Source organism: Bombus affinis, chromosome 13, assembly GCF_024516045.1.
Source record: "Bombus affinis isolate iyBomAffi1 chromosome 13, iyBomAffi1.2, whole genome shotgun sequence".
NCBI classification, from domain to species: domain Eukaryota; kingdom Metazoa; phylum Arthropoda; class Insecta; order Hymenoptera; family Apidae; genus Bombus; species Bombus affinis.
The window spans coordinates 9,063,030-9,090,680 of NC_066356.1; the positions used below are offsets into that span (position 1 = coordinate 9,063,030).

Sequence of the window (27,651 nt, forward strand, 5' to 3'; positions counted from 1 at the left end):
TGAAATGATAAAATTTTTTGTATGACTTGACAGGTAACGGAAATAAAACGAATATTAAATGATAGGAATGATTAAAAAATCTCGCAAAGTATCAAACGAGAGTGTCTTCTTTTTTATTGAATTATATATAATTCGTTTTTGGAAAATATGATATATATATGTATATAATATAACAAGAAATATAATTAGACTGACATGAGTTCTATCAAATTGTCCGGCTCTCTATGATGTTGTGCATCTTTGGGTTGGTAGTATAGCTCTTTTGTTTCCACCATACGATTCCTAATTTCATTCACCTTCTCGGTCACCTTCGTGATGCATATGCATACGAATTCTTCGATTCGTCGTAGATTTTCTTTTGTTTTTCCTCTTTTCTTCCCACACACACTCACTCACGTTTTTCTTCAATCATCTTTTCCCTATGTAACTCTTTGAGGACCAGCCTATATATATCCTACATATGCCTTTTACACATACATTTCTTTAAAATTATATACAAAATATGGAAACTCTTTTTCCACAAAATTAACGCAAATCATAAAATTTTCCATACAAAAAAGGACCAAACATTTCAAAGAAAGTTTACTCTCTCTGAGACTCAAAGAGTTAACATCATCTTGACACAGTGTTTAGCCCAATGTTATCAGTGAATACATTTGAATCATCTTCTTATTTCTTAATACATAAATATTAACATTCAACTTCTTCACAGGACAAGAAACGATCTGAAGATATCCTGTACAGAAATCTCAGTCCAAATGAAAACTCTAAATTATAATATTAAGCATAAAGGCACAGCCATCGTTTACTCTTGTTCCACGTGATATGTCGAACGTAAAAGAAACAATCAGGTGTGATCTGGAAAGAATACGAATACGCAAGTGTAGCTCGCCCGAACCTTGTTTGTAGCATTTATATTCGCAGTCAAGATCAATCGACATTTCAGATGTATTCACCATGGGACATCGCATTCCATACTCACTAATCGTGAAAAACGATCTTGCAAGATAACGATTTTTCTTTTTTGATGTGGGACATAGAGTTCACGCCAGCTAGCATCGAAAAAGATCAGCAACGAACGAATCGTCGTCTGCTCTTTATTCTGCGTCCCGCACAGTGTTCGATGAAGGAAACGATAAAGAACGATAAGAGAAAATCAAATCAAAGGATCGCCGATCTCCAATCTAACGCGCTATTTGCAGATGCGACGCACAAGAAGCGGTAGGATGAAGTTGCCAGAACTTCTTTGCGAGATTACAAAATGAAAAGCTAACTTGTGTGGCGTTTTAGCCGTAAAATTAATCAACTAATTTACTCTTCTTTTCTCAAAAATAGAAAGTTCCTATCGCTTCTCGTGGAGTACGGATAACAATTGAAAGAGTTCGATTACACTCCTCACATGGCGGAAAAACTTTAGCCGCGTGCCGGTATTTTATTGGGATCAGCTAATCGTGGCGCAGAAATTAATCAATTTTCAGGCACCCGGTTACACTTAAAGGCTAATGAGTCTTCGACGTGGCGACGCAATCAACGGAAGGTGATCAGGAAGATGCGAGGATCTCCAAACGAAAAAGCTTCGAAAAACTTTCATATGCTCATTCTTTCGTACTCATTCTCATTTTCAATTTGTTTGTTTTTTGTTTCATATTCTCTTCACCCTTCATCGTTCATCCTCTCCCACTCTCTCACACACGAATTCTTCATTTTATTCTTTTTCTTAATTCTTTCGCTATCGTCAATCTCCTTTTTTTTTATGTTGCATACAAAAATAGTAGGAAACGAACGTGAGGTTACAATGACTTTATCACCCGTTCTCTTCGTCGATCGTACATAGTTTTTAATATCCATTGAGCCCATCATCCGATAAACGAATGATTTCGTCGATTCTCTCGTTTCTTCTTCGTTCCTCTGTTTTTATCCTCTTGCATTTCTACAATAGCCCAGGCGAACTTACGAAATCACTTGTGAACAGTGCTCGATACACCTGCTGATCACATCTCTAGACTCTCAACTCTTTCTTCCACAACTTATAACACATATGTATATTAAATAAAGCAATTTATTATAAAATAAGAATGCACCGAAAGAAAACGTTCCTGCAGAACGTGTTAAGCGGAACGAATCACGAGCGTGGTGCTACAGCAGATGCATCGAGTATTCTGATAAAAGCGCATGCGAGCGAAATGAAAAATAAATAAATGTGACTATGCAATTACAATCATGACTTTGGTTCAGCTGCTCCGGTTGCACGACGTAAGCGCGACTGCCTGCAAATAACGCTCGACCATAAATTATATTATTATACACATTATGCACTTCTTTTCCTTTAATCGTATTCTCGCATCTTGTTCTCGTAATTGATTATAAAAATATCATAAAATTACGTAGACTGAATAACATTTGAAAATAATGAATTCCAATGTGGCGAATAAAATGGTGAACGTCACTTGCAAGCGGTTTCTCTCGATAATCGATATTATAATCCTGTTTCACATTTTTCCTTTCCTTCTTTTTGTTAATTATGTTTTAGAGAGATTCGTGAACTGTTTTTCTTTTTTTTTGTTGTTTTTTGTTATAGGTACAATTATCTTCATTAACCACTACGACGACTTTAGGTACGGTTAAACACTACTTTGTTGTGCGCCCATCTCTTTATAATTGAATCATTTGAATAGTTTTAATCCGTCTAATATTTATTCTGCTCAGGTCTCTCTCGTTTCCACTCTCACTTTCTCCCTCTTTTTTACTTTTTTTTTTCTTTCTGTTCTTTTTAAATCTAGAGATCTTTAGATAAATTTATCACGCTTTCTTATGAAGAAAGTAGTGCCTCTCTTTCGCGTCGCTTGGCATAGGGTAGATAAAAGGTCGCGGTGCGCGCATTTTTTTTCAATTAAATCACATAAAAAGATAGGCACACCCTTCACCTACGTCCTGAAGTACAATCACCGTAAGCGAAGCTTCTGGATGGATTCCACTTGGTATTTCTCATGCGGAGCAACGTACACGCCTTATTAAAAACTTAATAGAAATGATATTTGAAATATTGAACTTAGATTTAGCATTGTTATTGATAGTAGATCGATTAACTAAAAATGAATATTAATTGTGATATGAAGATCGTCTACGTTGATCCGCAGATGAATTTTTTCACAGACGGAGACATTATTAATTACGACGATCACGCGTCACCATCACCGCTGCCAAACTAATTACATATTACTTCTTCGTAGAATCGGGCGTGAAAAGTATATCTAATTACGTAGTTCGGATATCTATAGGATTCAGAAGCGTGCTGTGAAGCCTGGAAGACGAATCATAGTTACTGTGTGGAGCGTCTGTCGCGTTTTCATGTTCATTCCCCTCGCGAGGAAACCTTACAAAATAATACAGAATTGTCGTTAAACGTGCGCGTCTCGTATCGGCTAAAACCTTACATCAATTCCCTATTTACGGACGATCAACGGAAAAAGAGAAAGAATGACTTTCTTTTAAAGACGTATGTGAGACAGGTTCTTTTTCGTGACACTAAGCTGTGATGGTTTCGCGCTACTTAACTACTTGTGTCGAACTAGGTATATAGATCCATGTACTGAATACGTTTACATTTTCTCCTCGAGCGATACATTAACTTGTACTAAAGTAATCGTCAGAGATCAGAAGCGTTAGCGAATCTTAGAATGCAAGATATCAGGGAGACGATTATTATGCCAGAGGGAACCTTTCGAATATAAATCGCGTTTATCTCCCTGATGAAACATTTCGTTTACGCAATACTTATGTACAATAAATCACGTTGCAAGTATCATTAAATATTCGATGAAATTATGGTTACTCTCGTCTTCGAATGAAAAGAATTGAAAGCTTTCTTGGAAGAATTCACAACTCCATAAAAGGCCGATAACGTGAAAAATCTTTTCGATATAAAATTGAGGTAGCAAATAATTTCATTCCTATCCGCGAGTCACAACTGGCAGCAATATTTTTGTTCTGTTCTGTTCTGTTCTTCCTACTTCTTTCCCCTTCTCTTTTTTTTTACTTTTTCCTTTTTGTCTTTTTTTTTTTAAGATTAACGCAACTCTTTGGTGGCAGTACACAGAAGAATCAATGAGCAATGATCATTCCTGAAAGAACGTAGAGCCGATCCAGAGATTCTGACTGGACAGCGTTTGCGGTTGCTACTGTAAACGTACTCAGTAACGTGTATTATATAATACTCGTACATTAGTTTTATCGTTATTTATAATGAGGATTTCCTAGCCGGTCGAGACTGATCCGTAGACCGGGCCAGGCAATCCATGCGTATATATCTGTGTTCATTTTAAAAGTACCTTCTCTTAAAAGTAAATCTCACATTCATATAGTATCTGTAAAACCGCGATTAAAATATCTCCAGATATAATATAATATACTGTATATATAATATATAATAATTGTAATAGTTAAAATTCTGTTCAGTAACTCTGTTCGGTGTGTACCACTGGGTCTATCGTGCCCTACGCCAAAGAACAACGCACAGATTATCCTTCCTTTATGCACTCAATACATTTTCCTCTGCTTCATTTCTCTCCATTGAATATTCTGATAATTCAGATTTTTATTATATGATCGGTATGAACGAATTTCAATGTCTTCCTTTTCCTTCTTCTTTATTTTATGTTAGTTTCATCGGTCACCGCATTTTATCAAAAGAGATGTATAACATTTTCATTTTTATCTTAGGGGTGATTTTCAATCTTGTTTGTTCCTTTTTCGATTTTTGTAATAGGTGAATTTTTATATTCTAGTAGTGTGTGCTTTTTATATTTCTTTTCTCTTAAATATTTAATTAAAAGTATTATTAATATTAATAATAAGAATCATGTATGCATAGCGGTAAACCACGAGCTGCTCATTCGGTTTTTCTCAATTAGCCTGTAACGATATAATTGTCTTTTTCTTTACGTTCAGCACTGATCCTCTTCCAAAATTGGCCCGGGTACTTAATATTGTACCAGTTGGTTTCGGCGGGTGATTGTCACCTTCACAGTCCCTGAAATTAAAAGATTATTTCTGAGAGCAGCGCAGGCTTCCATTATCGATTCTCGTGATACAATGCCAGTGAATTGTTGTTGTGCAAATCAGGATTGCGTTAAACGAGTGTCGTTAATATATCATATACATATACATATATCAGCTGATCTAAAGCATACCTCCATGTATAGAGAAAATAGAGATCGCGCGATGAATTGCAAATGTATCGTATAACTGTAGCTAATATAAAACAAATATAAAGAAGAAATTTTAAAAACATGTCGCTTCTGAATCAAAAATTTACCACGATATGTTTGTTTAAATCTATGTATATAGTCCGAGAATGATTTAAGAAAAAAGAAATGAAATAAAACTTAGAAACTCGTTGTGCAACAAACGCAATATGTTTGCGTAAATAGATGAGCAAAAAGTAAATATTCCTACAGAAACCTGTGCGCGTGAGTGTGTAAGCGTACAGTGCTACAGTCATATATGCTCTGAAAATTGATGCTTCCTATTTTTTTCAACCTTGAAAAAGGTTCATATATAATATAATAATCTTCAGTGACTTGCGTATCAACAGGATACACTAAAATAGGAAGTATTTTCCAGGCACACTTTTCACACGAACAACAAATATCGACAAAGCGAAATCAACGCATGTGAAAAAGCACCTACGTTACAATGTAGATACCGTGTGTTCTTTTTGTAGTATTTTATACTGAAGTTCTGTACCTTATATCATATTGTCTTCCACAGGTTTCGCTTTTAAGGAGATACAAGAACGTGTCAAAAATTGTGTCACATTTCATTCTTCATAAGCGAAACAAAAGTAGAAAGTAACAGAACTTTCAAGCAACGTACCGAGCGAACATCTAACTAATTAATGGATAATATCGGTTCTTACCTTCTCTGATATCTTTCGGAACGTTAGACGAGAGCGACGGCATGGAAGGAGTCTGATAAAGATTGGGCCGCGCGCCTGTTGGTGGCAACGATGCTACTTTGGACCTAACGAGCAATTTGTGTTACCGCTTCCCTTTTTATTTTAACACATTTTCGATACTTTGAAGATATTAGAATAATATAATAATAAAATTAGTATACTACTTCTTCCTACATTTACAGGACACCAGTACAGCGACATTCTCTATGAATAATTGATTAACTCGTAATAAAATAATAAAGATTGATAAATTACCTCTGTTTACGAATTTTCTGATTTCTCCCATCAAACGAGGTTGGCGTACCAGCGCCTGAGGTGTTCGACGAATAAGAAGGCGGTCGGTACGGTCGTGGACAACCTTGAACAACAGGTGGTGATGGTACTGGTGCATACTGCAACCGTGGATTGGCTGGTACTGCGGGATGCATCAATCTCATATCTCCTATAATAATAAATAATCAATAAAGTAACGAAGAATACTCGATTATAATGTAACAGAAATTATACCTTGTACAATATGGACACCCTGATACATTGGCAGTGGGTAGCGTGGTTGGGGTTGTGCGCTTCTGTCCCCGCTCCCACTTCCGAACAGCTCGTGTGCTGGAGTCGGCGACCTGCTAGTTCTCTGAGAGTTACTTGGCGTTGAAGCTCGTACACCAGCAACAACCTAAGATGTCAATTGAACAATCTTCATCATTAAATTTTTCTGATTTCGTTCGATATAACTATCTCAAAAAACCCACAGGAACATTTTGTCTAAAAACGAGATTGGGAACCAGCGCAGGAGTCATATAAGTTCCAGGAGGTGCAGGTGACGTGCCATTGTGCCCGACTTGATGGCCAAATGTTCCATTGGATACCATCGTTGGTGGCGGATAGCTACCAGAGTTGACGTACATCAGTGGCATTCCAGGCATCTGTAAATTAATCGATTATAGGATTTATAGATTGATCTTAAGCTAACTGATAATATTTTTAAATTATATGTAATAATGGCTACCTGATTAGAAGTCGGAGTATTTGGTGGTGTTGGCACTCTGTACATGACAGGTGGTGGTTGAATCGTCGTTTGACCTGGCGGATAATACGTAGGTACCATATGAACTGATGGTTGATACGTGTAATCCCCTGGTGCTGGTGTTACAGCAGGCATTGAATTGTAAGGGACTGGATAACTACCCACGTAATTAGCTAAGATAGAAATAACATATTAAATAATTATCATATCGTAATTAAGAAGAATCTTGAAGAAGTTCACTTACAATTTGATTGGCTCGGAGGAGTCATAGTTTGTGCATTGAAAGAATAATTTGTCGTAAATCTCTGTTGTTGATGCAATGGCTGTCTATCACCTGGACCCTGACTGACTGAAAGTGGTGCACCAGGCGGAGGTACGAAGTACATCGTCTGTTGTGCCTACAGAAGAAGAAAACAAAAGCAAGGAATTAATATAAAGCTATATTAGAAAATATAATAAAGCCGTAAAATTAAATACCGGTACAGAATTGGGTGGTGGTTGCCAGTAATTCTGCGGCATCGTCTGCACATTTTGAACTGCTTGATTTGTAGATGGTTGCGGTTGTGGGTAAGAGTGCGGCGGCGTAGAATGGTTATCACCAGTCACGCGTTGATCGTAGATACTCATACCCATAAAATATCCGGACAATTCCGTTATCTCCGTTGTCTGCGACACTGGTCCTTGTTGCACAGGTACTGCATAATTCGCGTAAACCGAATTCTGATTAAATACATCACCCTGACCATTGTTTTGAACGTTCGCCTGATTTTGACTCGGATGAGGAGCCATCATCACAGTCTGTTGCCCCACAGAGGGTGGATAAACACCCTGATTATATGGTTCTGAGGTAGGTACGTAGGTCGTGTATGGTTGAGCTGTTTGGTTGTGATTGCAAATTTGCACTGTCGACGATGATTTGACTAGAGTTTGTTGCTGCTGCGGCTGTTGTTGTTGTTGTTGTTGTTGCGGTTGTTGCGGTTGTTGCAATGATCCTGGATTCTGTTGAGGTGGCGGTGTGAACGGTAAACTCGGTGATGTCGCCGAGTTCGTCACATGAGTCACTGCTGTTGTGTTACCACCGTTGTGTTGCTTATTAGTCTGCGATCTCTTTTTATTTTCGTTCTTTGTGTTATTTTGTGTTATTTTGGGTGGCTCGGATACTTCTATAGTCTTGCTGGGCGACATATTATTCCTTTCGTTTTCGGGCGGCAATGCAGCAGTATAAAATTTTGGTGGGTTCTCTGGATCGAAACGGTAAATCGAACCATCTGGATTGGTATACGGCTGATTCGTTTGCGGATTTATGATTATGCTACCCGGCGGTACACTTGATATACTGGTAACCGCCCACATCACCGTTTGATTATTCGATTCCGGAGAAGCGAGATCCTGACTAGATACTTGGGTATGACTGCAGGTCATGGTTGCCACAGGGGATGGCGAAGGAGACGGCGATATCGTGGCATCGCTGCGTTGGCTTTGCGATTTATAGCCGCTACTCGAAGGACTTAGTCGTGAACACATACTAGCACCTGAGTCTGCAACAGATTTAATCTCTAATTTATAGACATATTTCACGCCATAAAACTTATGCGTGTAGGGAAGGATTTAAAAAAGGATATATTCGTACAGAACTGAGCACGAACCTTGCTTCATAAGGCGAGCCCCAGCACTATGAGTGGATGTAACACTGTCCCCTCTAGAAAGCATTCCCCTGGTGTAACCACCGAAACTAAAGGACTTGGAAACAGATGGCCTCAATACGGAACCTCGACAGGATTCTCTTCCATCGAAAGATTCCCCTTTCAAGAGCTTCGTTTGTCTATTACATACGCAACACAGCCTTCTTGTTACATTAGATAAGTACAACACACAATAAAAACTATTATTACAGTATTTACCTCATCGTATGATCCGAAGGATGTAACAAACGATATCTCGCAGAAGCGTCAGAACTTTCTGAAGAAGACCAGTAAGGCCAGGAAGTAACTTCGCTACTTTCTCCACTGCTATCTTTAAATATTCTTCGTCTGGCACGTTCATACTCCTCCTCCCTTTCCTCGAAACTCTTACTCTGTCGGCAATAATCGCCAGATAATCTGTCAGGAGATTTAAAATTGAAATTGTCCTCGAACGAGCTAGAATCTCTCTTCAGAATACTTCTTCGCGGTTCTTCAGACAAAATCAGATCATCTCTGATGTGTTCCTTAAAACGAGTATTTGGAATTCGCATGTTTTTCGTTCTGGTAACTATCACGCTGGAACCAGACTGATCTACGTTATGTTCCATGCCAAAGTAGGCTGCCACGCGATGCACTAGCATTCTGTTGTAAGAGGACATGTTTGGAAACTTGTGACAGACTTTCTGCTTGTCCTTTGCGAATTCTATCAGATCTTTCTCGATTTTTAATAGCACCGTGCGATCCTTCTGGTTACGATTTATAGTTTCCGCGATGAAATGCTCCAGATCTATTCCAGTACTGTCCGTATACAATTCCGTACTACTATCTATGAAGAAAAGAAAGATTATTTCGCCTCAAGATCAAATAAATACTTGAAATAATAATAGCAGGACAGCTGCAATAAGGGATTGACTTTGCTTTCTTAATTTAAGTTTCTATATGGCGATTAGACTGCGGATTTTTGAAGATGTAAATATACAGAGTGCACCCAGTATACAAGAAATTATAATGTTTAGTACGTGTAACAAATCTTTCCTACATAGGCCCCATTTCTCTAGTTGTATTCATATAAATATCAATTTGCATAATCCGCACTCTAATAGTTACATTATATTAAAAATTGGAACACACGCACCTCGTGAGAGGCAAGGAGACGCGCTGTCAAAGCTACCCTGAGAGGAATTCTGATGCCTCAGCTTGTGCCGCGAGCTAGGTCTGCTCACGGACAAGGTATTGCCGCACTGCGTCGAACACTGGTTGTTGCAAATATTCAACGTGTTTGGTCTACGTTGTTCCATCTTCTGCTGATTGTTTTGCGCGTTTTGAGCCAGGTTGGTACTCTTTGGCGAGTGTTGCAACGCCTGCCCAGCCTTCGACGGAGACACAGGCGTCTGAAGCAAGCCGGGTCGGTCATTTTGATTGTTCTTTACGCAATTATTGCATTTTTGAATCACGTGCGAGCCTGTCATCTTGGAACGTTGGTTCTCCGACTTATTGCCGTTCGTTGGAGAGTTATTATTCTTTGGTGAGTGAATTTGGGAGGGACTAGATTGACCTGCGATCGAGATAAACTCTGTCTACCTTTACTGTAGTAACGATAAAGTCCTGTTAAAAGCTCAAATGAATGAATATTACCATTTCGTGACGGAGCTCGACAGGTAGGTGAAGTAGCTGTATTACGCATTTGCTTGGGGGATTGATTCGGGCAAAGATTACTGTTGAACATTGACTCGTTGTTATTAAGCTTCACGTTAGTGGAATTTGGCGACAGGTTGCCTACGAACTTCTTTTCACCGTCTACCGACTGAGGGCTATGTGGAGACGACGAACCGTTGTGTGGCTCCCTTGGGGGAGACGTCGACTCTCTCATAGCATGGCTCCTGACCAGCAACTTAACTTTCGTATTCGTCTAAAAAGGATTTTACGCTCGTTTTAACACGTATACTTCAGAAATAGAAACTAAAAACTGGGATCTTTTCATAGTGGGATCTTCAAACATATCAGACACGTACCCTGGTACGAAAGTTCTTGTTCTCTGAGTCTGATTTGTCAGGAGGACAGGAGGGCGAGCTGCGGTGGAGAGAATTCTGTGTAGGAGAAGAGCCGACATTCGGATTGGCATTCCCGTCTATCATATCCGACTCCGAGCTGTTCTGATATGATGTATTGGAGCCACTTATGACGAAGCCTTGCCTAGAGGATGGCAGTGAGGGCATTCCTCCTCGCACCACCACCGTGGGACTCTCAGGTCGGCTATGCGACCTGCTGCCTTTATGCACCACTATACTTGGTACTGAAACAACCAAAACGCAGTTCTGGCTACGTTCCTTCGACCTTGTTTATCAAAAAGACACCTAATCCCTGTAGATAAATTAAACGTTTCATTTAGCATCGGCTAAATCGTGTATCTTATCCAAAGTTGCTTCGTTCAGCGCGGTTTCGTACACCTCTATGTATTATATTGAAGTGCACTCGTTCACCGAGAGAAAACGGCAAGCAGACAAATTTCTTGGAAAGATTTGTCAGCCACGCGCGCGTGCTCTGTTGTCGAGTAAATCAGGATTTAGGAGGAAAAGCAATGAGGAGCAGAAAAATCGTGAGCCTGAATAACACTTACTCTCCAGGCGGGCCATGTGTTAAATGCGTCATGGGGTTACGGTGCAGGATTCTGCAACTGGTGGGTTCAAACAGGTGCAACTGGGTTAGTACGTGAATCTTTTGGGTGACGTGCAGCTCGTAGGGCTGATACAAGGAGCCAAGTCACTGCACGTCCACCTTCCAACATCGTACACTCTGTAAGCAAATACAACACAAAGGTAATGACTTATTAAAAAAAATTGGGATCCCCGTTATAATCGAGGACAAAATGGAAAGAAATAAGTATAATAAATAAGAAATTAATAAGTATTTTTATGGATTTACGAGTGATTTTCAGTTTAGTATGTTAATCAAATCTTGCTCACAAATTATCTATCACACTTTTGTGCATACAAGCGGTGTTACACGTGACAAAACTCAATCACTTTGAATTAAATAAGATTTTTATTAGAACAATACCTCCCAAAGATTAATGAACTAATTTTCGTGGATACACGAACTATCTCTTGTCTGGGAAACAGTGTGAAGCAAAATTAGCATGCGCAAGTACGGACTAACAATTAGAAACATCGTATTCTGGAGGTTCTATGTGCTAAAAGCGTATGTTCGTTGGAGTACATACGATTACTATTAAACGCGCGTACGTTCACAAATATCGTTGCTCACTGACAACAACTATGTTCTTTGATTTTGTTCAACCTGCACTTCGATTTATAAATCGTCTATCTCTGAATGGTAAAAGAAAAAAAACGATGTCAGTAAAGGGATGAATCAGCGATCTTTCTTTTTTGGTAGTAAAACCACAACCAACCTCCAGAGGCCAATCTCCATGACGATTAATTGACAAAGAGTAGGAATCATCGCGACAAAGTGACTCGAAAACACGGCTACATCTTCGTTCGAGACATCCTCTCTTTTTCTCTTCTCTCTTGACCAAACTCAACATTATTCACAGTCTTGAATCCAAGATAAACCCCGCACGATTCACTATCAGCTTATCGATCATCGTCGTCGAAATCTATTCTTCGCCTTGTACACCGATACCCTTTCACCTTTCACGATTCTTAATTTCTCTTTTTCAAAGCTTCGTGGTTACACTCGTAAAGCTCTAAAAAAAATTAATAGGAAAGATAAGGATTAAACTTTAGATCCGTCGAAGAACGGTGGAATTATTCGAATAAACTTGTGTTTCTTAAGGTGGTCGACGGTCGACGTGATAAGAATTCGGATAGGTCAGTTCCCGAGATTCTCGATAAGAGCAACGAAACGATGCGTAGAAACTTTTTCCAAAAATACCCAGACACATAAACATAAAATCGACCCGATATCACTGGCTTTTTTCTCGAAGTGGTGGCTCACGGTGCCAAATGAATTTTTCCAAACCAAATTAAGTAGCAAGGGTTAATGCGGGTTAATGATCAACTGGACGTCCAAGATCGATCAACTCGATCACTTGCGTAATCTGAATAGATCATCGAACGATTCTCTCGAGCGTTTAACTTTCATCGTGCTCTTCTCTCAACCTGTACCCTCGACACGTTAAAACTACCACTATGCGAACTAGGATTAAGAATATCCTACAGTTGCGGAATTAATTCTCGACATAGAAATGCAAAACGATCAGGACACTCGTAAACAAGTATCTCGAGATCGACCAACGAACAAGACCGCTCGATTTCCGTGCACAAGATCCATCGTAGATCGTGCCTCGCGACGACCTTCCACCCGCGATTCCCTCTCGTTTTTTTCGTACCGTAAACCGGACGCACACGTTGGCCGGGCTCCACGGCGTCTCGAAAATAGCAATACACTCTTTCTCTGTCGGCCTGTGATCCCTTCTTCGCCGCTATCTCGAGCACCAGTCGCGACAGACAACCACCGCGTCTCTTTCTTACGGTGATCCATGATCCCCCGCGAACTGAGCCACCAACACGGTCATCTTCCAGCAGGAAGAGGGTACAAACGTGGAAAGAAAAGCAAAGGGATGGAAGGGTCTGAGAAACTGTCGCTATCCAGTTGAGTCGAAAGAATGAATAGAGGGTTGACAAGAGGGAAAAGAAAGATAGACTACACACAGGAACACACGTAGAGGAGACCCGGACCAGCCACAATCTATCGTGTGCAACGGTACGTCGACACGAAACCGCTTTGCGCGAGAGACTGAGAGAGAAACGCGGCGCGGTCCCTCGAATCGCGGACTCGACGAGGAGAGCGATATCGAGAGCGCGCGAGACGGACTCTGCCAAGGGGAGGGACAGAGTAAGAGAGGTAGAGAGAACGATTCAGCCATCCAGAGAACGCTAGAGCTCGAAAGGGGATGGAAAGGGTAGAAAAAAAAAACGAATACAAGGGGAGAATTGAAAAATTCCCGACGAAGATGGGAAGGAAGGGGACATGAGAATGAAGAGCGAGGAGGAATGGTCTTGGGCAGAGCAGAGGAAGAGAGAACGAAGAGAGTCCGTGCGCCGGGCAAGTGCACGCGTGCGCGTATTTCGAGTGTACCGGGTGTCGAGTGAATCACTGTTTTACGGTGATTTTAATTATCCTACGCCGTACATTTTACGATGATATTATGATTTCTGGACCATTTCGCACAATAATTTGCCAACTAATAACGTTATCGAATTGACCAGTCATAGTTTAGAAGTTATACAGGCTTGTATTTTATAATTTTTAAAACTGTGGCCGAATAAAAATCAGTTCGTAAAATAATAGAAATCGAAATTCGTAGAATTCACGTGTAGAGTTTCATTCGTCTCGCTACCAAATTTGGTGCTGATACGCAAGCAAATTTATTAGCGTTAATGATTCGTAAGTTGTAACTTGTAAAATTCTATTAAGAGCAATATTCCAATCGCGCGAGAGAATCCTGATAATCCTAAGATCTTCCAGCCTATATTTTGGAAGTATTTCGTGTCAGCTCGAAGCTTTAAAATAGTACAGGAACATGATCTTGGTAGTGAGAGAGTAACACGTACAGAGACAACAGCTTCGTGAGAGAATCTGGGAAATTAAATTTGGAAAATTAATTTCTATACTGCTTCTATTTGATCTAGAGATTTCTGAAATAACAAGATCAGAGAAACGAAAACTTCCTATGAAAGTTGGACATTTCCTTGTTATTCCTCAACCATTCACAGAAGGTTTTCACAAACTGTTTCCGGATGCATTTTATGCAACTTGCAAACATTTACCTTTTAAGCTATAGAACGTTGATTTCGATAGAAATGATCGATGCGGTTACTGTTAATCGTTCCTGTATATGCACCGATCACACGATGGTAGAAAGTACTAGAAAGTTACAAATTGCCTTTGCAATACACACGCGAGCTTACTGATAGAGCCCAGATAGCCAATTTCATTGCAAACCTCAACTGCTTCCCTCTTCCTGTACTTTTCCGTTCGTGCCTTTTAACTCTGATCCGCTGAAAAGCTCCTCGTTGAAAAAGGACACTTTAAAGAGCTATCTGTACTCGTGGAATTTTCTTTTCTAAAATGATCTCGAGGATGCTTCTTCGATGCTGCCTATATATACTACTGGATAATTAAAATGGCAATTAAAAATAGAGAAAAATCGGAGAAACAGTTTATACAGAAACATCGATCGACCTCGGTTGTTCATCTAAAAGCCGTATTTCCATTTCCAGAAGTAAATTCATGCCTGATAATTGCAAGATATAGTAGGTGAGCTATAAAACTTTTACTACCCCATATTCGCAGGATCACGTTTCCGTGGAAACTATCATAATTTTCTAGACTATAATACGTGTCCCTGTGTGGATACGTGTGCACGTATGACTTGCTGCGAATGGTGTCTATGACCCATATAACACGCCCAAGCGTAACTAGGTCATGCACCTCTGTATCCCCTGGAATAATACAGGGTGTCCTCCTTTGAAGAAAGAACTGGGTCTCCGGTATCGGTTAAACGAAAGTAAAGAAACAAAAAGGGAAAAGAAGGTACAATACCGTCCATAAGTATTTCAGTACTCCTTGGTACACTCTCAATGTATTGCAAATATGTAAAACGTATTTGGAATGAAATTCTCTGATTAATTAATTTTGGCCTTGTACGTTATCTCAGGCAACCTACAAGTATACCTGCAATTAGCAGATGTTGATAAAAACGGTATTTATTAATAGGAAGAATGAAGCAATAATTGAAGATGAATGAAGACTGATCCTGCAGAGTCACCTGAGTTAAGTGATTTTAAATTGGGATCTTGGGCCAACTGAGACCAACTATCCACTAGTTTCTAAAAGTTTATATAAATTTCATGCGTTCGTTATTCGTCGCAAATAGACATTGAAGTTGAGTGATGCGGATACGTATATTTTTCTTCTCAGTTCCAATTTAGCAGACCATTGGGGCTCGATGCAAGAAGCAAAGAATCAAACGCTAGAAAAACGTTGTTCTATTAAAAAAAAAATTGAAAATATGACAAGGATATGAACGTTTTAATCGAATTGTACCAGCTGTTCAAATACTTATGGATGGTAATGTACGTTCCTTAGCTTCACAGGGTTACGTTGGAGCGAAGGTTAAAACATATTCTCGAGCTACTTTCAGGCTATTTGATGGCTTCCGGCACGCGACAGCCTAGGCTATTCCTCCCGATGACGCATCCTGAATCAGACCAAAGGACGTCGATGCCAGTTTATTCCGTGAGATGACGACAGAGGAGGGCTAAAAAGGCCAGAAGGTGCGTTTGGTTTACCGATCTCTTTCCCGTTGCATCCTCAAAAATGTATGCGTTGATCGATCTGAAAACGATACTTGGAAACGCCACAAAAGAGGAAGAAGATCAGTTTGCACAAATTAACCCTGCCACTATCGAAGGAACAAGCAGGGGTCGTTCGTTGAATATTTAACGGAGGTAAAAAATGCGAAACGAAAGTAGGTCGACTATTATCAGTGGAACAGAATTAATCGCGCTTCTATGCGCAAATTATTGGACCAGCACGAATGCTAATTAATCGATCATTCGAATTTCGGCTATAATACAGTCGTTGGTTCCAATATGAACGAAACTCTAAAGCCAAACTAATCATCTCCATCTTTCATTACATACATGGTTGATTCTCTGAGAGAAATGATTTAATAATAATAGTCACTAAATTTGCATAACGGTATGTCGGTGCAGAATTCTGTTTAAAAAATAGTATCATCACTTTCTTGTATCTTTCAACTTATGAAACTGTTCAATGTGGTTTCCGGATAATTCGTACAAGACTATGGTTAATACAGTTAGATAGGATGCGTCATCTGACCAACTATCTCTCTAACCACTGAAGCATCTGAAGATCGTAATGTACATACACACGTGTGATCGTTCTTGCGTAATCGTTAGAACGTTAATCAGAAAACGCGATTCCCATTCCGGAATGCAAAGTAGCAGAAAGCTTTAAAGCGTCCGAAATATGGCCTTGGATAAGAGAGAGTGTACGATCATTGTTAAAGGAAGAAAAATTTTCGCGCGCACGAGGAACCGCTCGTAAAACCCAATTCCAGGAAGTAACCTAATTCCTGCGGGAGGGATGACCCAGCCACGAGGAGGCAGCCGGAGTACGGTAGGATATTCTGCAGGAGGACGGGATATATGGGGGAGGTTAGAGGCCGCCAGGGGGGTACGTTCAGTTTAGCAATACGTGCCAGTCCGATGCACCCCTTGTTGCCATGGAAACGACCTACTCTCCCTGGACAGACGCATCGGCCACCCTCCGCGTGTTAAACATTCGAATAAGGATATCTCGCTGCTCTTTGAACCTCCCCTTTCCTGCTTCTGTCCTTTTTCGCCACAAAACTGCTCCTTCGTTAATAATCCATATCATTGCCCATTTGGGATACCGGAACTTTGGTTAAATAGTTTGACGATTCGGCAGTTTTACTTTGCAAGATCAATGATCGTAATTACCTCGCAATCAGTTATGGCTACTGTTCTACCAAAAAGATTATATCTTGCGAATTTTGCGCAACCGTTTATGTTATTGGTTTGACGATATTCTTTCAGATGGGTAGTCATTCTTCAGAGACTAATAGCGACACAGAAATTGAATTAACGCGTTCTATTTGTACCGCAGGTAAGGAGAAATCCATCGCACCATTTTATAAAACGTCAAGAAGTATTTTGGAAGTTTCGGAAGAACCAAACAGCAATATGTAAGAGTTGCGTAGAGGCAACGTTATCAGAAAACGTGTACAAAGTAAATTAGTGTTTTGTCAATGCACAAAACACGTGTTAGAATTGAGTTAGCATTGAGTCCACTATACGAATCAAAGGAACGAAAAGAATTTCTACGATTTGAGAAGAAAAACAAATTGTCATAGCGCTGTTAATGCGGAAATTTATAAAATATACAACCTACATAGAAGAAGCAACGAAAGGGATATTCTTGAAATGTGTCGAAGATATTCATTGGGGCAATTTCTTGCAACTCTGTTCGTAATCACAATGCCAGTTCAACAGAATTCAATAACGCAATTTCTTTAAAAAGATATTACGAATGAAGCGTTGGTAAATCTTTCGTGAGAAATATTATCAGACATTTTCCCAATATCGTCTCGCTCTTCTTAACTTTTCGCACAGTTTTTACAATAGCTTCTTATAGCGGTTTTTAAAATAAAAATATGCATAGGATTCTCGTGAACGATCTCCTTCATCGTTCGAGAGAAAGGCACAAAACTCGGAAGAATCTTCGATACTTCCGCATAAACAAGTTATTCCCTGGAAGTTCGAGAGAAGCTTCAGAGTCCGCGTAAATACACACGTGTCAGATTTTCCAGCATGCCGGAGGTCGGCTATCCTACGCGTGCACCGCTGCGACAGCCGATGATTCATATGGTGGAACTTCGTCAAAATTTGCCACCGTCGTTGGCAACAAGGATTTTTCATCGGATAGTAAATCACGAGTCAGCCCGGAACTTCGATTGAAGCGAGCGCTTCTTCTATAAATATCGGATCCCAGTCATCCCAGTGTCCACCGAGCTACGCTTCCGGTGTCATTTTGCATTTCTTGGAAGCTGTTAAAGTATCATCTAACTTGTTTCTGATAGAAAACCTTTTCAATCTTCAAGAGTAAAAATAAGGGATACAAATTTCCTCCGTCATGCAATTCGCCATTTTCTTCGTCTAATGAATACTTTGTCCGTTGCTCTTTAATCATCGCGAGACTCTGACAAATTTCTTTGACACGAAATTTTAACCAATACAGAGGAAGGCCGTAATATGTTTCTTTTCATGATACAGAAAAGATATGAAAATTAATGACAAAGAGACGAGAATCTTGAAAACTTTTGATTACACGGCATGCGCGTTTTACTCGCGAACCGTGAACGTTTTTGATCAATTCCTCGAGAAGAAAATCCCCCGCTTGTTTCGACTAGTTTTGACTAGAATTCATTTCGTACACCATCTATGAAAATATTTCGAGAAGATTTACGAACCAAGGAGAATTATAAATAAAGAGAACATCTCTTAACATCATACGGAAATATTTCCACTTTAAAAATATAATTACTTGTCATTATGAAACCGCTATAACAAATGCTCTGAAATCTATACACGTCACTATATGTATCTTTCGTATCTCATACCAGAAGTGCAGAAAATCTTGAGGATAAAAATCTAATTATTTTCTAAATTGTTCGTTTCAAATCCTTTATCGTTTCGTTACACTGTAGAGGTATACTAAGGTGTATAAAGCGATTAAGACTAAACGAGCTAGGATTGATCGAACGTGGTACTGGCAACGATCACGATAAAACTGATCTCCAATTCGAGTTCCGGCCACGATGCCTCGCAACCAGATGCAAAATTATCGATCGTTGCTCTTCCCGAATAGAGAGAAGTCCACGGCTGTTTCTCACATGATTTGTATCGAGGAAAAGCGAAAGCAGCTGGTGCTTGCGAACACGGAATAAATTTGTATCGCTGATTTCCTGCCACTGAATACACTAACGACCAACGTACGTACAATACTGAATCACTGTTTGCCAACTAAAAAGACAATGAAGAGTCACAGTTGGCGACGCTCGAACCTGTATTATTATTATTAGTTGTATATCCTACGGCATAAACCAACGCGTCCGATCATCTATTACGACATTAAAACGATCATTGACGTACGTGATATGTAATTTTGGCAATCTTACATATGCATACAGCACTATGCATAAGTCTTAGGTCACGTATCAAACGAAAATGTTTTGGTTTTATCAATTAATATAAAAATACTCGATGCTATCTTAAATCTGCTCTTACTTTTCAGAACGCGTTTGGTTCAATTCGAGATAATATCCCACGCGACTGAATAAAAATACATCCCACTATTTATTTCAGTAAAATCGTTTGCCTTTTCACAAAGTAACGTGAAATCGAACAGTAAAACCCAGAAATCAAGAACCACGATATAGACTTCCGGTACATCGCGAATTCCTAGAATCGTTGGAAGTTCTACGAAGATTCTCGGCGTTAAAGACTATGATATAAGAGTTTTCTATATAGAATTCGAGTCTCCTCTATTGCAGGATATAAATGAAAGACTGCTAAATATCAGACTTAGTTTCGAAAATAAACTGTTTAAATAAAACACTGTTAGTGTTTCATTTTTGACGAAATAACTTCTATAATTAATACTGGAACTACCACATCATCTTCTTTCACTCTTTTTTTTTTTTTACATTTACTAAAACCACGTAGCTTCTGAAAAAATTAATAATGGACTTTTTTATGTAATCGTGTACATTTATTTTCCCATCATATTACTCCAAGTATAATTGCGCATAACTGCATTAGCAATTGATTATTCCGATGTTGATATAGCTGAAATGCTCGTCGGTTTTCGATCGAATGCTGACAATTATCCTTAATTTTTCATAAATTGAAACACATTACGGATATTCTTAAATATACCTTCGTTTCTTTCGATAAGGAAATATTGGTACGCGTAAAGAACACGCCAAAAAAAGTGGATAAAGTGGAGCACGGAGCGAGAGGAAATTATGGGGAATCGGTTCACCGGATAAATTTTATTTAGGTCAACCCGTACAGTGGTCGACCCGGGTGCAGAGGGTTGTTGAACTCCATGACCTATATTCTAGCAAATAGGGCAGAGAATAAACGACGAAGATAGATCGAGCTCATCTGCCCCGTAAAAGTGTTTTCACACTTTTCCCTCGTCGAAGGAAAGCAAGACAGCTACGATTTTCCTCTAACTATCTCCCTCTCGCTTCTTCAACAATCGAGTCAGAGCGTGTTCTGCTGAAAGCTCGGCTGCTTGAACGCGGCATACTGAATTATTGATGCTGTTTGGAGCAACCTTGGGTAAAGATGTTGACGTCGGTAAATAGAAATAGAAAATCTTGCGAATTGTGGAGAATGTTGTTTACTCGTCGTAAAAATCAATGTCCTTTAGATTTCTTGAATATTATCGAGATACTCCGGGAAAACGACAAAGAACGTGGCAGATACGCAAATTACATATTTGCTGAGTTTTACTCTGCAAAACAAATTCTTTCTTCGAAGAAAGATTTATTCGATACTCGAAAGAGAAACATTGGACCTATTTTTATTTTACTATAGATTGGTTCCTAGAAGCTGCTGCCCGATACATCGAACAATAAGAAAAATATTAATCCTCTCTACAAATATATCTGTTAACCATTCGAAAGAAAGCAAAACTAGTAACGATTGAAATCTCGTTCCTTTTAGCGTTATAATTGAAAGATTCCAGAGATTCGCGAAGAAGAAACCCAAAGCAAAGATTGATCTCTCTAATAAAGATACAACGCAATCCAGTCTTTCTCCATAACGACGTTATAATGACTAAAACGGGCAGGATTAAGTATATTTTCGGCATCAATGAAAAAAGGGGAGAAGCAAGTGTTCTCAAGTTAATGGAGCAAAATACCGAAGACTAATCACATCGGGGGTCGGTCACTGAAAAGATAGATCCTCCTCGAGAAGAATACGGTAGACGAGCGGGCGCTCATCGTCTCGAGGAAGAGACGATAGAGGATCCAGGCACTCGTGAAAGACTCGTGAAAGCACGAGTGGCTTCCGTGTCAGTCGACCGCTATTTATAATGAAAATATTTTCACAACGACGATCATGCCCAAGCACTGGCCACGTATGTATCGACAGATATATATCTCGGCGCGCATTTAGCACCTACGTCCATCGATCTCTTCGCGTCTTTTTTCCCCTCTTCTCGGAGCTGACCAATGTCCACCGGATAAGCAATTACCATACGACGTTCAATTTTATTGCAAGCCATTTTCTACGCTAATACAAGCAGTATAAATTTCGAGGAATTACAATTCGGCGTATCCATGTCTAAGAGGAGATCAACTCGTGATGTTGATCGAAATTTAATCTATCCTCCAAATTTAGATTTTATCGGGTTTAGCTTAATCAGTCTGAATCAGAGTAAACGAGATTATCCGTTTAAGGCCTTTTTTACTCCGATAGCGTGATCTAAAAAAGAAGGACATAGGAAATTTGAATCTATAAAATTCTACTAGACGCTCTTTCGAAAGATTTAACTGAATCAAAGCTTGGAAATACCATACATGAACGTGGTCCCTCTCTCCTTATTCATTGACGAAGAATAGCGAAGAATAGCAGACAGGACAAGTTAGGAAAGCAACACGTGCCTCTAGTTGTCATAGGACATAAATTTACGGATGGACGACTGGGAAGAATGCACTGAAATTGAAAGCAGCTATAGGGAAGCGGTTTCGACTCATGCCGGATCAATACTGTTCGTATCCAGTTCCTTCTCTGTCGACGGTTGCATTTCACGTTCTTTTAACGTTTACCTTTGACTGGCTTGTATCAAAATACTCGCAGAACTTTTAGCGAAGAAGTCACGATAAAAATTTGAGCTCTCCTTTGACGAAGAAAACAATTTACGAAAGTAAATTTTCATGAAAATTTGTATTTAGACGATGAGACCTTAAATTTAAATTCATGATTTGTAGTTGAAAAAAGGATCCACTATACGGTCTATAAATGAAAAAGATTCACTGCAAGATTTCTTCTGTCAACACACAGACTAATTCGACGAAGGAGAATGTAAGAAACGAGGAAACGGAAGAGATGCACGAAGCACCCTGTTGATTCCGTTCAGCGGAGCTTCACAACAGTGTGGCAAACGTGAACTGTGTTTAACGAAGAGCCGCCAGCAAGTCGTATGTTCCCAACGAGAACTAGTCAATTTTGGCCGTGGTCCAGACCTACGTCAGGACAGTCTCTGACGCCAGCATCAATGAAAGAACGTGAAAGAGGAAGCGAGAGGGAGAGAAACTCGAGCGGTTGACAGGTTATATCTCTCTGTAGGCCTCTGGACCAAAAATAACGCGGGTGTTTTAACGCCGGAGCGATTTTCATCGAGAGAGACTCCTTGGCCATACGAACGAGATAGTCCTCATGCTATACGATCTAAGTACATCGTTCTTTTAGGATTGGATACGCTTGTTCCACCACTCCAGGTTCACGCCTTATGTCGACAAATTTTCACGCTTTCCTCGGCTCTCAAGTTTATGTCAATCTCTATATTATACCATCATCCTACGGTGATATACTATTTGTTTCTTTTCTGTTTTTTAGTGATACGGTTTCTAGCAGATAAAAGATAGCGTAAAACGTACGTGTATCCGTAAGAATAAATCGTTGAAAAAATGGTCGTTCCAATACAAAAATGAGTTTCATCAACCGGTTACTCGAACAACTACTAAGGGAGAATAATACTCTTACGGTACGTTTATATAGGAGATCGCGAAGGTTGTGCGTTCCAATGCTGCATTATTCAGGCGTTATAGAGCACTTAGATCGACTGAAGGTTCGCAGGTTCACGTGGAAGAAAGCAGATGTATCACGAGTGCACTCGACTCTGAGATAAAGCTGGCTTCACATCTGAAATTCTAAGATACCAAGGAAACAATTTAATTAACAGAACTAATAATATAATCGAAATAAATTACATGGAAAATTAATTAGCAACTGAACAATACTAAGAAATAATTTTATTAATTCAAGTTGACTCGAGGAAATTTCCAGTTTCAATTGTGAAAGAAGCTTCAGCTATAGCATCTAATCACTTGAGAAACTGACCGGTTGAAACGTTATGGACATGAATCGGTCAAGTTTCATTTATTCCTACGATATGCACAAAGACAACACAAATTGTCCTATGAAAAATTCAACAGACACGTGCGGCACACGGTCGTTGTATCTCGCGATCTAAAGGCTGAATACCATATTCACGGGTGAGTAAGAGACTTCTACAAATTCCCGGTCATTGCCCACGTATTTTCCAACGTTTATGGAATTTCCTTTCGTCATTATATATTTCTCATTAGAGAAACAGACAGAATATATAAAATTGATATATCCGGATCATTGGAATCAACGATTCAACCATTTTATATTAATCTTAATGATTTTCCCATTTGCAAATTTCCCAGGAATTTCCTTCGATTTTACACGGAGTACAACTCCATCAACTAATACTCGATCGAAAGTTTAATCTTCCAACAAGTCGTGCACGCAACCATAGAACATAAAACATGACGAATCCAGTGAACTGTAATTTATTATGCTACCATGACGTAAAAACATTCGAAACATAGAATGCCATTCGCCTTCTGTTCATTTTCCAAAACTTTTTACTGCGTCCTCACCCTCTTTCTCTTCTTCATCGACCCTGACATAGCAGAGCACTGACATTTTACGACAAAAATCTTATAAAATGTCAACCAACGGTCTTAGCCGATGTAATATCCATTTTAGGTACTGGTAGTATCAACTGAAAGAATAGACTATTGAAATTATGTATTCAAGAATTCTAAATTTGTCAAACGAAGAATAAGAATTTTCTACGGTGATTTAGAAATTAATTCAACTGCCTTCTAGGATATACAAGCGAATAAAGGACATTCAAACGATTCCAGAAAGTCGGATGAAAAATTAGGACAGTAGACCGTCCAGAATAAAGATTAAAATTGGAAATCACAGCTGTCTTTCTTAATTGAAAAATCAATTTAGCGTTTGTGTCCTCGTTAAAACGGTCATGCCACGGCGAGCAATCTCAACCAGTGAAAATGACTGCTTTTACCGAGGGAGAGATTAATGATGTAACGTGACCCTGTTCGCTTGTAGGATGACTCAGAATTCATACCCGGGGAACGATGTTCTTCGAAACAACGGCATAGTTGCGAGCTTCGTCCGGTTGCGGATACACGTGCGCACCTCACGTGATTTCATAAACTTACATAAAACTTGCATATTAACGACTTTGCACAACTTTCTTTCTAAAGTTGCATCTTTGTTGCGTCAATTCCAAGAAAGGAATAGCAACTGTTATGACTTATGTAAAATTGCTTCTCTTTGTATTGACAGGAGTTGTGAATGGATATTACATAAGACAAAAGTTCGTCGTGTGGAAACGTCATACAGTTCCTGGACATCGTGGGTGTAGAAGGATACCAAACTAACAGCTCATTAAGGGAATGGCTGTTAGATCTTTAGAGGAGCAATCTCGTTTCTTATAGAACTTTGACACGCTACCTTGCTCGAAGGCTACTGCAACTACTTTTTATCTACTCGACGAGTCTCTTATGTGTCCTGTCAGCTACTATCGAGCCATTATCAACGAGCACTGACTATTTCTATTTATGGTTCCTGTGGCAGAGCTATTTATAATTCTAAAAATAGATTTATCATTATATGTTATTTGGAAAAATTTCTCCTACTCTTGGTTTACATAAAATGCTTTTCAATATCATATTATGAATAGAAAATGATAGATAAATAGAATAAAAAGAAAATAATATTAATCCAATTTTTAGAAATTTTTTTCTATGAAACTCATTTTGATTTTGTCTCAACAAACCAGTCTAATCCTCGTTTGATAGACTTTCCTTTTTAAAAATTATTCACGTATAATAATCCAATAGCGTGAAATTGGAGGCAACATCGGAGGCCAAAGTATTCTTCTTTTTGCATTTCGTATGTTTTTACCACACATTTTAACTTCAATCAAAAAAGAAATACGACTTATTCCAGCTGCGTGTGAATCACCTTGTATATTGATAAAGTTTGGCTGTCAAACTCTGGAATATATAGAAAAAACCAATCGAGACAAAAGAGAGGCATCGATGGAGAAGACGGAGAAAGATCATCGATAATCAAAGATTCTAAGAGCTTGCGTCGATATTACGAATCATCGAGATAGGCCGAGTCCGACTGGTGAACTTGACCTTCACCTCGAGCGCGGCTACCTTCGATCGAACTTCCATGCTTGGTAGGCCGGGAATTCCCCGAAAGAAGGTTAATAGAACCTTCTTCAGTGGCACGTGTGTGATGCCACAATAAGATGGAGTGCGAGACCGAGGTTGCCGTGAGTAGCGTGACTGTGGTCGTCCGGTAGATTCGTTGAGGAGGAGCGATTCGCGTGCAGCCTGCCCGAAAATCGGCCCTCCTCTCCATCGATCCTCCCTTCGTCCCTGCTCGTAATTCGTCTTAACTCCAGGCACCGATCGATCCTGCTACAATTCGGCCCAATGGTGAAAGCATTCGGCGAATCCCGCGTGAGTCATCTCGTTTGTTCGTTTTCGCGATGACCTTGCTGGATAAACACCCATGCAATGCAACGCGGAGACTACTTATTGTTAGCCAGCTGGCAATAAGTGATTTTCATCGAAGTTTAATCCTCCATACCGATTATAACACGCGAACGTAAACTACTAAGTGACCAATGAAATAGGACGACTCATGCTCGTTCGCGGTATACGGGTATACGATACTATACATTATCGTGTATAATTCTTGTATATCGTGTAACAAACGACAACTTTGTAATTCAACAGCTCCCTACCTGAGATTGCTGTTATTAAATTTCTGGTATACACCTCTTAGTGTTCTAGGATATTCTAGGATTTTTATAGTCGTTTCTGTTTGTAAATATCCTAAACTTTGTGTATTACGATACAAGGTTTCTTTTGTTTCTGTCCTATTGCTAATTGTCTTTTCTCTTTGATCGTCTTGTTCCTATTGCCAGTGTGTTTCTTTTTCTCGAAGTGTTCTTTTATTACTGGAATTTTTTCTATCTAATGCTCTCTTGTGCACGTCTTTTTTATTATTGAAATTTCTTCTCTTTGTATTCTTAAGCCGCCTCTTGTTGTTGAAATTTCTCAAATTTTTGAAACGATCGTTGTTTCTTCCACAGAAATTCCTTTCAATGCACTTGTGACTTTTATTACGACAATTTCTTTTCTTTGCACTCTTGTATATTTTTTTATACCCCTACTATATCTTTTGTGGCTTGCACATACAGTTTTTCTTTTTTGCTGGAATCTTTTTGCTTTCAAAGTTGAAATCCTCTCTGATAAGATTGCGTAGAAAATTTCCTAAAGCTCAATCTCATAATGGAAAACTATACTCCAGCAACATATCGTCTAAGAGAAATCCAGAGGCACAACAGAATGGTGATAATCCATGAAGCGACTGAAACCGAAACGTTCGCAACGGTATCGATAATTGCTAGGAATAATTTAGAAGAAAGTAACCACCAGTGACTGATCACCGGTGATCAGATGATAGTTATTCATAGTAATTAATCGTCCAAGAGGTAGTTTATACTACATTTTAATAATATTAAGGAAATCAAAGAAAGTTTAGACAGATTCAAAGAATGCTGTGAACGTAATATTAATTAAAACATTTGACAAAATAGATTTCAAGCACATAGAAGTCTATGGAATTTAGAGTAGTATCAACGTACACCTTACTGCCTGACCAGTTTTGGACGCCACTACTTGAACGAGATCAATGCGTGACTAAGTGTCACACTGCATCAGGTTGACCTATGTCATTACAAAATTTGTATTGCCCAGGATGACAAGAAAGGTCGCTATTTTAGATTTAATAAAAACGAAAGCAGCGATCTGACTCATTCGCAATATACATTACGTAGGTATTCAATACCAGAAAGAACATTTAACGAATTGAAACTATCAGTTGGTCGATAAGTTACAAGAAAAGAAAAAGAATTATTCTCGTCGAGGTGCTACTCGACGATAATTACTTGTCGCATCGCCCCATCGATTTCGAATCCAATAAAGAGAACTCTACAAGGAGATATCACTTTTTCTCCGTGTTGAGTGGCCGCTTATAGACAAATAAATCGACTAATTAGTAGTCACTCGACCTAAAACAACGTTGTATCTGTAGTTGTTTAACGCATTATCACGAGATATTACACAGTTTGGCATGATGGAAAACGGAAAACCGTATAAATATCCCGAGGCTGCACGCAAGACGACGGAAAAAAGCCTTGTTTCTCTGGACGTGCTATGTGTTACAGGCTTTTCAAAAATAAACCTGCACCACGTG

The 27,651-nt window shown here is 39.2% G+C and overlaps 1 protein-coding gene across 12 annotated transcripts in view; it reads right to left on the reverse strand.

Annotated features, from left to right (window-relative positions):
• Positions 1–89: 89 nt before the first annotated feature.
• Positions 90–27,651, reverse strand: part of LOC126923547 (R3H domain-containing protein 2-like) — a 29,463-nt gene continuing 1,901 nt past the window's right edge. Inside the window, exons 1-17 of one of the 12 annotated variants that reach the window (XR_007713220.1) lie at positions 14,452–15,104; positions 12,069–12,365; positions 11,277–11,452; positions 10,672–10,952; positions 10,295–10,568; positions 9,795–10,214; positions 8,879–9,485; positions 8,624–8,820; positions 7,455–8,533; positions 7,222–7,375; positions 6,960–7,150; positions 6,703–6,876; positions 6,464–6,626; positions 6,212–6,398; positions 5,918–6,021; positions 5,689–5,775; positions 90–5,029 (exon numbers count right to left, since the gene is read on the reverse strand). Coding sequence is in view for 11 of the 12 variants with exons in the window: in XM_050737093.1 (XP_050593050.1) it covers positions 4,980–5,029; positions 5,918–6,021; positions 6,212–6,398; positions 6,464–6,626; positions 6,703–6,876; positions 6,960–7,150; positions 7,222–7,375; positions 7,455–8,533; positions 8,624–8,820; positions 8,879–9,485; positions 9,795–10,214; positions 10,295–10,568; positions 10,672–10,952; positions 11,277–11,292 (3,897 nt within the window). In the remaining variant the exon portion in view is untranslated. Of the gene's footprint in view, positions 5,030–5,688; positions 5,776–5,917; positions 6,022–6,211; positions 6,399–6,463; positions 6,627–6,702; positions 6,877–6,959; positions 7,151–7,221; positions 7,376–7,454; positions 8,534–8,623; positions 8,821–8,878; positions 9,486–9,794; positions 10,215–10,294; positions 10,569–10,671; positions 10,953–11,276; positions 11,453–11,879; positions 11,986–12,068; positions 12,366–12,553; positions 12,977–13,010; positions 13,668–14,451; positions 15,105–27,651 lie in introns of those variants that run through there. The other 11 variants (XM_050737099.1, XM_050737093.1, XM_050737102.1 and 8 more) reach the window with 11 other exon arrangements.